We start from the raw sequence: 12,884 nt of genomic DNA, 5'->3' as shown, positions 1-12,884 counted from the left end.
CACTTTTCAGCCACCAGATGTTAATTCTGGGAGAATCACTGTTCACTTTTCAGCCTCAATGTTATTTCTGGGAGAATCACTGTTCACTTTTCAGCCTCAATGTTATTTCTGGGAGAATCACTGTTCTACTTTCCAGCCTCCAGACATCATGACTGGGAAAATCACTGTTCTACTCTCCAGCCTCCAGACATGATTTCTGGGAGAATCACTGATGCTGATGCCTTCTCTTCCCTTTAAAAAGTTTCCCCCACTTAGTCAGACATGAATACACCATGAATCATTTCTCTGAACATGCAAAGCCACTGATGGCTGTTTTATTCTGATATACTGTATAGTGAGGCACCAAGCCACGGTGCCTTACATTTAAAGCTATTTTATGGACTCAAAAACAGACACCTGTCAAATATGACCACAGACATCCAGACAAGTAATTGCAGGGATAAGAGAGATAGGTTGACAGCGAAACCCACCAGGAGAGCAACTCTAGTTTCATACCTACTACTTTAATGGGTGGTCTATTTCTATGCTTTCAAACTTTCATGAAAAGTCATCATATTCTAAGATTTTGTGAACGGAAATGTATCTTGAGTCTTTTAAACACATTAAAGTTCCTTGTAGTGTCCATACGATATATTGCTTACTTTAATGTTAAAAAATGATTGTTTTGTAACATAGATGAATGCTTGATTGATTTAAGGATGTTTACTGAGCCCCAGTAATGTTTGGTCCTTAAAGGGGCAGTGTGTAGAATCCTGCCTCTGAATGTTTGGTCCTTAAAGGGGCAGTGTGTAGAATCCTGCCTCTGAACAACAGCATGACTTATCTCTTCCTCATCGTCCCTCACCGAACAAGACCTGAATAGTATTAGCCAGTCCAGGGTGGCTTAGGGTGGGAGGGATGGTACTGGATGTTTATAAAGTCAGTATAATGAGATTACAAATCAAGCTAACTGATAGATGAACCGTCAAGAACATTTTAATGGGGAATGTCTCAGGCACTCAGATGAATTGAGTAGAAAAATATGATTTGAAACATTAACTTGAAACATTATCATGTTGATGTGTTCTGGTCATTTGTGCTTGTATGTATGCTAATAGTACAGTAAAAATCTTCCATATATGCCCTTTAATTCTATCTCAGCTGATGCTAAATTATTTTGTAGTAAAGCTACTGTATCTTTACTTTGTGTTCACAGACATCGTATGGTCACATATTTGATTTCAGTTCCACGGGGCTTGTGTCCACACTGCCTGTAACAATAGTCTTTTTTTTTTCTTTTGCCTTGTCAGTTGGTTAATGTTTGCATTGAGTGGCCACACCAACCGCAGAAAGAGTGGGAGAGAAGAGGTGTGCCAGAAGTGGTAAACCTCATGACATCACAAGACACAAGCCCTGCTGCTATTGGCCCAGAGCTGGAGGCAGCCGGGTTTATAAGCCAACAGGCACCTTCCCTCCAGCAGCATCCATCCACATCCAACGTGAACTGTGCTCCTCCAACTGAATACTGAGGAAGTCTTCGCTCCTTTTGACAATCTACTGCAGTAATATCTTGGGGATTCTCTGAGGAACAAACCCAGGTAAATAATGGCTTCTGGCTTATTTTGGAGATGGTGCTAAAATGCAAAACAACTATATTTAGGTGATATTTTGGTAAATATCTCACATAAAGAAAACATATTTACTGCAGAGTAGATTCTGATATTGACATGTTAACCATGTGCTTTATGCACCAAGATTAGTGTCAACAGAAGCCTGTCTATAATCCTCTTCTGTAAAAGCTGAAAGAAATTTGTGTGACATTTTTGTTAAATAAGAAATAGCACTAGGTGAACTGGAGTATGCATTAATGCAGATGGGCTCTTTATACCAGATCATTCCTGGCCACTGCTTGTAACTTGGTGAGACGGCTGATATAAATGACATGCTGGGTTTTGTACTCTTGAAATTATGACTGTGAACATGACAATAGGACACTACAGCCGAAGCATTCAAACCCACAGCTAATTTGTTGTCAACTAACTGAGTGATACAGTATATTCCGAGACTAGACCACAGTGTGTAAGTGCTGCTGTGAGGACAAGTAATAATGACAGCAAAGCTGACATCTGGATTAGCTCCTTCTGAAATCATCTGCAAAAATCCTCTAAACGTCCCAAGTAGTTTACCTCGCCTCACCACTGTCACACTTGCATCTCTCCAACACCACAAATGTAAGTGCCCTTCATTCTAGAACCCAAGGATCTAATGAGAAAGTAGAGTTAGCTTCCAAAATAAAGCTGAGGGGCGTTCATCATGTTCTCTGCCTCCCTGCACCGACTGTGGTCTTCCAGACTTCCACTTTTAACTTGGGGAATTATACACTATGCAAAGATTATTATAGGGACAGTTGTAGCACTGCCTGCTCAGACTCATACTTTCTGTAATGTTGTTCGAGCTGAGAGCAGCTCAGCTGAATAACAACAGGGGCATATTTGTGCACTGGTTTGGCTTGCTGGATGTCATTAGCTGGGAGAAAAGTTGATGTTTTCTGCCAAAGTTTTGGGAGTGACTTTAAAAGGAGTGCACATCCGCCAGAGTCCCTCCACTGGTATGTGGTGGAGAGTCATAAGGGTTGGTTCCCCTTGTATAAACGTCAATGACTTCACAGGCACTTGGTAGTTACATTTGTTGCTAATCACACATTTTCATCCATTCATTGGAATTTTTCTTTATCACATTTTCCTTTTTGAAACAGGTATTCAATGCTCAGGTGGCACAGCAGTCTTTGGCCCCATTTTGTGTCACCAAGCTGACCGCCAAATCTTGGTGACACAGCTTCCCGAGGACATAGAAATAAAGGATAATAATATATGGGTTTTAAAGCACCTTCCAAAGAACACAAGAACAATGTACAGCAATAGAAAATAAAAGCATGTAACTTGGTTAGAGCTGACTGGGGACCAGGCTATGCTAAGGGGAAGCCAGACGGAACAAGTCTGCCTTTATAAGGGACCAAAGTGATTTCCTGGTTGGGCAAGCATATATATCTATATATATATACACATAGGAAATGTGGTAAAATCAGTCTTGTACTGCTTTCAACAGTTTGTATTTTCAAATCACATAATTTTCATAGATTTCAATGTATGCATCTTGTTTCCTCTCCTTTAAGATACGTATTTTGACAATGAAGGCTGCTATTGTTTTCGTTCTGCTCTTTGCGACTGTCCTGTGTCGCCCGGGGAAACGCTTGTCTAGCAGCAGTTCAGAGAGCTCCGAGGAGCTGGTAAGTATTTTTTTTATGAAAATACATAATACTTTTACAGACAGACACACACAGAAACATAGAAGTGGTATCAATGGTATCATGGTATCAATTACAATTCATGTTCCTACTGACAGGTAAAACCTGGTTCAGTGCTTAAAAAAGCCTTGGAAATACTCAGCGGTGTTGCACCTCTACAGGTAAGAACGTGCTAACCCTCTTACCAGAGACATTCCTTTATAATATATGTTTGGCATTGGAATGTATACATTTGCCCTTTAGGGAGAAATTAGATAATTGAGGTATAAGTTATTTTTAATGGCAGCGGTTTTCTTGTAGAATGTGGTTACTGCAACATCAGATGAGAGCTCTGACAAAGATAAAGCAGAGGTAAAGCATAGTTATATTGTAGCATATATTCACACTTGCATAATAAGGTACTATGTAGAACCCTATAGGTTCTTCTGTTTGTCCTGTAGGGGAACCCATTTTGGTGCTAGATGGAACCTTTCCACAGGCCCCTTTATAAAACCCTCTATGAAGGTTTAATTTTTAAATGGCTCATACTTGACATTTAGTTCTTCTGAAAAAATATTACTTATCATGAGGCCTTTCTTTGGTGTTTGTTATACTTCATCCCAGGGGGGTTAAGAAACTCCTGGTCTACAGGATATATCAGGCCTACAAAGTGATGTGAGATTCCTATTGGAATTTAGACCGAGTTAGGATATCCAACAAGTGGAACAAGTGGATATCCTGATCTAATCAAGTAATTTTTTATTAGATTATAAGCTTATATATAAACTGGAACAACCATATTTGTGATGGGTGCAATCAATCCAACTTCTGTTTCTTTTTGTTTGTTAAAAATCAATTCTTGGTAGAACCCTTTCCCTTCACAAAGAACCCCATTAGAACACTTTTCTGTCAATAGAAAAATGAAGGAGGTGGGTTATCCATAACGGTACTTCTGCCGTTCCTATAGGACACCTTTATTGTGGTTTCAGCTGTGTTCTATACAGTTCCACCTAGAATCAATAGATTAAAATACAGGCCAAAAAGACGTGTTCTTCTACAGGGACAGACAGAGCACACTCTTGTAACCAGTTCATCCGTGTAGTAACAATGTAGTATAAGTTCACACCTGAAGTGGCCATGGGTGTTCCAGCAGATCCTGGTACAACATAGGTTTGAATCCAACCTACTGCTCTTTCAGCAAAAACACTCTCCTCTATTTTCACCACTTTCGTGCCCAATAATGCTTAAAATGTCTCGAAAATGTATCTTAAAAAAGTCTGTCTTACACCTGATAGATGACCATAACCTGTGCTTTCCATGGTTGTTGTTGATGGATGTTCACAGATTTATTCATGCTGTTGTTCTATTCTCCAGGAAGTTGATCCTACTCTAGACCCAACGACAAACAGCACAGCATCAACAGACAGCACAGACAGTGATGAAAGCGATGAAAGTGAGGAAAGCACAGATAGCACCAACAGTGCAGACAGCGATGTGAGTAATGAAGCATATATTCAACTATTTACAGCTCGTGTTTGATATATAGTCCTTATTTTATTCATAGATGTATGTGTAGGTATGACTCCAGTTCACAGTGTTAGAAGTTAACGTGTCTTGAAGAACAAGTTTGAGTTCTAAAATGTGCCACACTTGGTGAACTTTTCCAACTCATTAAGGTTTCTTGAGGCACCTTTTTCGAAAGGATAATCAAAGAACTCCAATATAAAGATAGCACAACTTTTTTTCATGGCCCTATTTATTCATACCATTAGCATGCTTACCTTGTGCTTATCTTGTGCTGAACCTAACCCCATCAAGTCTTTTTACGCATAAAATCTTGTCTAAACGTCTTCACAATGACACTTTTAAACATTTACCCACGCCCTCTCTCTTTTTGGGATCAGAATGTTGACGATGTCTGCATGTTAGAAAAGACTATAAACAGTTCAATAAAGTCATCTAGCTAAGGTTGTCAAGGAGTGCAGTGTTCAATGTGCTCTGCTTTTAAAAACCTATGAGAAGTTGTATCGGAACATTAAGTTGATTGCTGGGCTGTTTTCAGGACACAGATGAGTCCAGTGAGTCTGAAGAACCAGGAACCAGCTCCCCGACATCTGAGCCCACCGTGGAGGCGACCCTGGCTCCCTCCACAACCCCCGTCTTCGACGGCGGTCGTGGGGACAGCATCGGCCACCCCGGTGACTACAAGAAGTCCATCATCTACGCGGACACCAACAACGTAGAGAAGGGGATGTCCCCGTACAAATCTTACGGAAAGACCGACAACGGGATGTACGCTGGAAAGAAGGTGTCTGTCTACAACACTGGGCTGGGAAATGAGATCGAGAAGACGATGACCGTGTTCAAGGTAAATGTGTTCCCTAAGAAAGTCGTGTTTCTTCCGTTCAGCCAGAGAGAGCTGTCTATAAACGTGCTTCCCGGCCTCTCCCCAGGCCCTGCAGGTACACGATCTGATGGAGGAAGACACCAGCACTCCGGAAGTGGAGAGCCAGGGTCTGGATGCCACCAGCGGGACGGCCGGCGAGCCCGTCCTGCGCCAGGCCCACGTTGACCAAGCCAGCCAGGACAACTCACCGTCTGAGAGCCTGGACGAGGGGGACGCAGAGAGCGCCAGCGCCGGCGAGCCGACGAGTAACAGTTCCAGCAGCCCCAGCAGCAACAGCAGCGAGGAGACTACAGGCACGCCCGGGGCGGAAGACAGCGACTCGACCGAGAGTCAGGAGAGCGACAGCGACTCGGCCGAGGAGGCGATCACCGAGGCCCCCGTCGCCACCGACACTCCCGTCGTCATCACTGCCAAGTAACGGCCTCTCTCATCCCGCTGCTGTCGACGGTAAAGAATGACCCCCGGAACAGGAAGGTCACCCCTGCCATAGGTGGTCGGAGAAAGAAGACAAAGGAACAGAGATAAGCACAACTCTGCCACTAGGGTCTGATACAGTATGTCAATGATACCTGGTAACATTAATACTGTCATGACATACATTGACCTGACTGTCAATTTTGTTCAATTGCACAATTATTTACACTACTTGTTGTTTGTCTTATTTTAACTGTAATAATGCATAATGTTGTAACATTTCTAAATAAATACATTTTTCTTTTCTTAAAAAAACCAAGAAGATTCTGTTATTTCACATATCAATATTTTGTTGTGCCTGCTGTGCCACTAAATTCTCGTGATGTGCAGAGACTCATCAACTGTGACGTATATCACAGACTGCTGAAAACATTCCCAGGGAGTTTCCCCAGAGAAAAGAAACTAGATGTGTTATGCTTTATGGTTTTATGACAGGGGCCCTTTTAGCCAACATTCCATCACACAACCTCAGCTCCTTCTGATCCAAACTGTGAACTAAAACTCACCATAAATAGTATGGATGTAAAACAATACAGGTAAATGAAATGTTGCATCGTCATAGGAGGTTATTCATGAATAGATTCTCTTAACCTTCCCATTTCTCTCATCTGGTGAGCTGTTTCTTGCAAAGCAACAATTAATGTATATGAAGCCATGAGCCCTTAACACAGCCGATAGCCACAAGAGGGTGCTATATGAATGAACGAAATCAGAATTAGTATTCAATCATACTACAGTACATTCCAAGTATACAGTCATACACTAACAATCTATTGATTGATCATACATAACCAAAACTTAATAGCATTAAAATGAAGTTAACGGACATACATTTTCTCAATACTTCTCAATTATCTTAATTGGGCACACAAGAACACAACAAATATGTAAATAAATATTTGAACCACCTTATAAACAAACCAATAAAAAGGGACACATACATTTTTCTCCATATTTTAGGTTACTCACCAGAGAATTTCCCCATCAACCGTCATGTTTACCTAGACAAACTATCACTAAATGCAAGACAAGTCTCTAAACAAGAAATTACATTCCTCCATTATTATAAATTCCTCAAAAAAATTAGCTAATGCTAGATGCACTTATTTTCTTCTCCAGTGCAAGAAAGGTAAAAATTACAATAAACCTTTGAAAGTTTCACAGTAATTGTATTTCAGAAGCTATTGCTGTACATGATCTGTACATGACTAAATATAACAATTTCTTCAAGTAAAGGAAATAATGTTATAAACTCCTTGGAATGCTTTAGTTTGAATCTTTATAATATTTGTTTTTTCAGATACTAATTGTCTCCTCTTTTCTCTGTGACTGGAGTGGGAGTCACTGCAGGGGGAGTTGGTGGAGCGGGAGTCACTGTAGGGGGAGTTGGTGGAGCGGGGGTCACTGCAGGGGGAGTTGGTGGAGCGGGAGTCACTGCAGGGGGAGTTGGTGGAGCGGGAGTCTCTGCAGGGGGAGTTGGTGGAGCGGGAGTCACTGCAGGGGAAGTTGGTGGAGCGGGAGTCACTGCAGGGGGAGTTGGTGGAGCAGGAGTCACTGCAGGAGGAGTTGGTGGAGCGGGAGTCACTGCAGGGGGAGTTGGTGGAGCGGGAGTCTCTGCAGGGGGAGTTGGTGGAGCGGGAGTCACTGCAGGGGGAGTTGGTGGAGCGGGAGTCACTGCAGGGGGAGTTGGTGGAGCGGGAGTTTCTGCAGGGGGAGTTGGTGGAGCGGGAGTCTCTGCAGGGGGAGTTGATGGAGCGGGAGTCACTGCAGGGGGAGTTGGTGGAGCGGGAGTCACTGCAGGGGGAGTTAGTGGAGCGGGAGTCACTGCAGGGGGAGTTAGTGGAGCGGGAGTCTCTGCAGGGGGAGTTGGTGGAGCGGGAGTCTCTGCAGGGGGAGTTGGTGGAGCGGGAGTCACTGCAGGGGGAGTTGGTGGAGCGGGAGTCACTGCAGGGGGAGTTGGTGGAGCGGGAGTTTCTGCAGGGGGAGTTGGTGGAGCGGGAGTCACTGCAGGGGGAGTTAGTGGAGCGGGAGTCACTGCAGGGGGAGTTAGTGGAGCGGGAGTCTCTGCAGGGGGAGTTGGTGGAGCGGGAGTCACTGCAGGGGGAGTTAGTGGAGCGGGAGTCACTGCAGGGGGAGTTGGTGGAGCAGGAGTCTCTGCAGGGGGAGTTGGTGGAGCGGGAGTCACTGCAGGGGAAGTTGGTGGAGCGGGAGTCACTGCAGGGGGAGTTGGTGGAGGGGGAGTTGGTGGAGCGGGAGTCACTGCAGGGGGAGTTGGTGGAGCGGGAGTCACTGCAGGGGGAGTTGGTGGAGCGGGAGTCTCTGCAGGGGGAGTTGGTGGAGCGGGAGTCACTGCAGGGGGAGTTGGTGGAGCGGGAGTCACTGCAGGGGGAGTTGGTGGAGGGGGAGTTGGTGGAGCGGGAGTCACTGCAGGGGGAGTTGGTGGAGCGGGAGTCACTGCAGGGGGAGTTAGTGGAGCGGGAGTCACTGCAGGGGGAGTTAGTGGAGCGGGAGTCTCTGCAGGGGGAGTTGGTGGAGCGGGAGTCTCTGCAGGGGGAGTTGGTGGAGCGGGAGTCACTGCAGGGGGAGTTGGTGGAGCAGGAGTTTCTGCAGGGGGAGTTGGTGGAGCGGGAGTCACTGCAGGGGGAGTTGGTGGAGCGGGAGTCACTGCAGGAGGAGTTGGTGGAGCGGGAGTCACTGCAGGGTGAGTTGGTGGAGCAGGAGTCTCTGCAGGGGGAGTTGGTGGAGCGGGAGTTTCTGCAGGGGGAGTTGGTGGAGCGGGAGTCACTGCAGGGGGAGTTGGTGGAGGGGGAGTTGGTGGAGCGGGAGTCACTGCAGGGGGAGTTGGTGGAGCGGGAGTCACTGCAGGGGGAGTTAGTGGAGCGGGAGTCACTGCAGGGGGAGTTGGTGGAGCGGGAGTCACTGCAGGGGGAGTTGGTGGAGGGGTAGTTGGTGGAGGGGGAGTTGTTGGATTAGGAGTTGGGGGAGAGGGAGTTGCAGGAGTTGATGGAGCAGTCGTCACGGGAGCTAGAGTTGGTGGAGCGGTAGTTGCCGGAGCAGGAGTCGCAGTAGTTGGTTGAGTCAGAGTTGATGGAGAAGGAGTCTCAGGAGTTGGTGAAACTGTTGTCGGCTGAGTGGGAGTTGCCAGAGAGGGAGTCGCAGTGAATGGTTTTGCAGGGGTTGATGGAGTGGTAGTTGCTCGAGTTGTAGTCTTCGAAGCAGGAGATGATAGAGCGGTACTCGCCAAGAGCGGGACTCGTGGGGTACTAGTTGATATGGCAGTAGTGTGAGGGTTTACTGTGGTCAGGGCAGTTGGTCGAGGCCTTTTCCTCCTAGGGAAGACCTCTTCTGAACTTGAGGATTCCGTGGACTCACTGGATTCTGAAGAGTGAATGACCTTCGGTGAGTACGGCCTGTACCATTTTATCCATTTAAACACATGTGGTGCTCTATGTGGTGCTCTATGTGGTGCTCTATGCAGTGCTCTGTAGCTATTGTAATGGCCACGGTATCTAGGCCAGCCAAACTGTGGAGTGGGCAAAACACAACAGCACCTGAAAAATACTGTAGACACTATTACTTCTATTGTGATACAATACATTGGAAACATCAGATTATGTCAGAAATAATAATGTAAAATAAGAATAAAATTGTGTTTGTGTAAAATGTATAGTCCTCTGATTTATTTTAGATTGTAGTATTTGACACATTTCATCTGTAAAACCTTACAGGGATACTTAATTCTGTTTTCCTAAAGAAATTGGCCTTATGTCTCTATTAAACCAGCAAGTGAGTTTAAAGGAAGACATGCCTGTCATTTAACAACCATTATCTATAATTAGTTATGAAACACATAACAAATGATTTCATAAGTTCTTTACTCCCCCCAAAAATATAACAATTTACCTAATTTTCTCAAATTCATTAACTTACCCCACCCCAAATAAAACTGAAAATGTGATCACTTACCGGTTTTGTGAATACTGTACTAATAAATAGTATAATTAGCGCAGGACCCAGTAGCTTCATCTCTTTTTTTATTTAAACAGATGGAATAAAAATGAGTACAGCTCCTATTCCGCGTTAGCCCTTCACAGAGAAGACCATTGATTGAATGGAGTCATCCAGATCTGATGCTAATATAGCCTGCGCCAATGAGTAAACCAAAGGATGGGCAGCTACCTAATCCAAGAGATTTTGCAGGAGGGTGACTTGGTTGGATGTTTCCTATTACAGTATGATATGCTTTCTGTGTGTGTTACAGCCGTCTGTAATTTCATCACTGAACATGTTTCCTGTTATATTCCAAAGCTGAAGTAACTCAAGTATAAACAAAGTGATAAATCAGTTATGCAACCCCGCCTATGTTGAAGATAATCCATTATGTCCCATTGTGTTGAAACATAAACGGGAAATGGAAGAAGCTGCAATCATTTCTGTCACTTGCACATGTTGTTATTTTACATAGTTGTAACTGTTTAGTCAGGTAACTTGCAGGTTTTTCACCACAGTAGATCGAATAAGTGAAGATAATTACCAGCTTTACACAACCAATACAATTGTTATAACAATTATTTAACCATCAACTACAATATTAACCAACCATCAGCCAAAAATGTATATGGAAAATTCCCTGACACCAAATATTGTATCCTATTATTAGAAAGCCTCAAATCACTATGACTGTGTAATGAACCCATAAGAAATAAAGAGCTAGCCTGATATCTGGTGACTGGATAGTGTTTGAATGTAAATTCCAAATATAGTGTTATTTGATACAGAGAAATCGTTTAAATCAGAATACAGGTACTCTGAAACAACAAAACACCCAATCAGTATATTGGTGAAATATTTCAAAGGAATTGTGAAATCACTTTTTAAGTGGATTCAGTACATGGACAAGCAGCAACAAAACAACAAAAAGGTCTGATACAATCAAGGAGTAACATTTAAATGTATCATATTGATGATAAGAGCTAATGAAAAATAATTTTGTTAAATTCAACCTTTTTCAATTCTTTTTTTAGACAGATTATAAAGAGAAAACAAAGAGAAGTATTCTGGGATTAACTGAAAAGTACTCCTGAACTACCAATGACACTGTATTGAGTGAACTCATTCTAGTGTAGTTTTAATCTCCTGGCACTTTAGATTTTGGTTGGTGACCATTTTTAGAGTATTGTGAGAAATGAATTACATTTTTCGAGTTATAATTATTTTACATAATGTTGTACATGATTATTATTATTAAGGTATAACTTTTTCCAAATTTTCATCTCTTCCCAATTTTCTCAATTTTTTCAACTATGTCTTTGCTTTGTTGCAACAACTCTACAGCTAGTTCAGAACTGCTGGCCTTTTAGGCAAAGTTGCAAAGAAAAATACCTCAGAGTGGCCAATAAAAAGAAAAGATTATGATGGGCAAAAGAACACAGACACTGGACAGAGAAAGATTTGAAGAAAAGGCCAGCATCCCGGAGTTGGCTCTACACTGTGAACGTTGAGACTGGTGTTTTGCGAGTATTATTTAAAATGATTACTATTATTTTAAATAGTAAACACAACGTGCCATTGGAACACAGGACTGATGTTTGTTGATAATGGGCTTTAGTACACCCATGCAGATATTCCATAAAAAATGTGCTGTTTTCAGCAACAATTGTCATTTACAACATTACAAATGTCTATTTACACTGTATTTCGGATCAATTCGATGTTATTTTATAGGACAAAAATGTGTTGTTCTTTTGAAAACAATGATATTTCTAAGTGATCCCAAACTTTTGAATGGTAGTGTATATTTGAGTTGTAGTAACCTCTTACAAAAGTGCATTTGAATCATGGTTGATTGAGTAATTTGATTTTGTAACATGTGTCTAGCACAATCGAAATTTCCCAACCTGACTATTGCATCCAAAGTGACGCACCAATATTATACTACATTTTGTTATATTTTGGTCTGTGGGTTGAAATCTAATCCTGGATGGAAACAAAACAAACCACTAGCATTTAGAACAACACAATAAGCAGTGGCAGTGTTAGGAAAACATGATTAAGGTTAATACTGTTATATGCTAGGTGGTGCTATAGACCTGATAACACATTCTGAGACACACACATTATTCTACATATTGTAAAAAAAAAAAATCTACACATTTGTAACAAAAATAAATGACCATTTTGTTCTACAATGAGAAACACAGTAACACCAAGGTGCACAGACATCTAGCACAACACAATGATATGCATTATATACAATCGATTCATTTCACAGCTATATTTATTTGACCGGTTACTCTTCTTTTATATATTTGGAAGATAAAAATAAGTCAGAGATTCAAAATGCCTATTCTAAATGAGATGGTGCTAAATGAAACAAAGATCAGCAGTAAAACAAATATGACTAATCCCTTCAGAATCTATGCTTTTACTGAGATATTTCCCTAATTGTCTGTGTTTGTTAGTTACTTTCCATAATGAGGATTATGTGTGGATGAAGTTAAATACATTTCAGGATGTCTTTATTATTATAAGATTGACTGTGTCATGGAAATCTTGAGCATTATAAAAAGAATTCTAATGAAAATTGTATAAAAGCCTATGTACCCATATAAATGACATTTCTCCCACAACAGAGGCATTAATCTATGTGGATCATTTTGGTGGATTCTGTTGTGGCTTCTAATTATTCAACATACTGGTACTTAATACTGTACAGTACTTTCCTGCTTTAAAGGCTATCTC

The 12,884-nt window shown here is 42.4% G+C and overlaps 1 protein-coding gene across 1 annotated transcript; it reads left to right on the top strand.

The window, feature by feature from the left end:
* The first annotated feature begins 1,448 nt into the window (after nt 1-1,448).
* spp1 (secreted phosphoprotein 1) lies at nt 1,449-6,526 on the top strand. Its single transcript, XM_010877309.5, has 6 exons — nt 1,449-1,577; nt 3,152-3,265; nt 3,382-3,444; nt 4,637-4,756; nt 5,325-5,630; nt 5,716-6,526. Exons 2-6 carry the CDS (start codon nt 3,167-3,169, stop codon nt 6,085-6,087), a joined length of 960 nt encoding a protein of 319 aa, XP_010875611.2. The 5' UTR covers nt 1,449-1,577; nt 3,152-3,166; the 3' UTR covers nt 6,088-6,526.
* Nucleotides 6,527-12,884: the final 6,358 nt, after the last annotated feature.

The sequence above is a fragment of the Esox lucius genome, chromosome 14, assembly GCF_011004845.1.
Source record: "Esox lucius isolate fEsoLuc1 chromosome 14, fEsoLuc1.pri, whole genome shotgun sequence".
NCBI classification, from domain to species: Eukaryota; Metazoa; Chordata; class Actinopteri; order Esociformes; family Esocidae; genus Esox; species Esox lucius.
The sequence above is the reverse complement of the archived record's forward strand: the minus strand, read 5'-3'. Positions and strand labels throughout refer to the sequence as shown.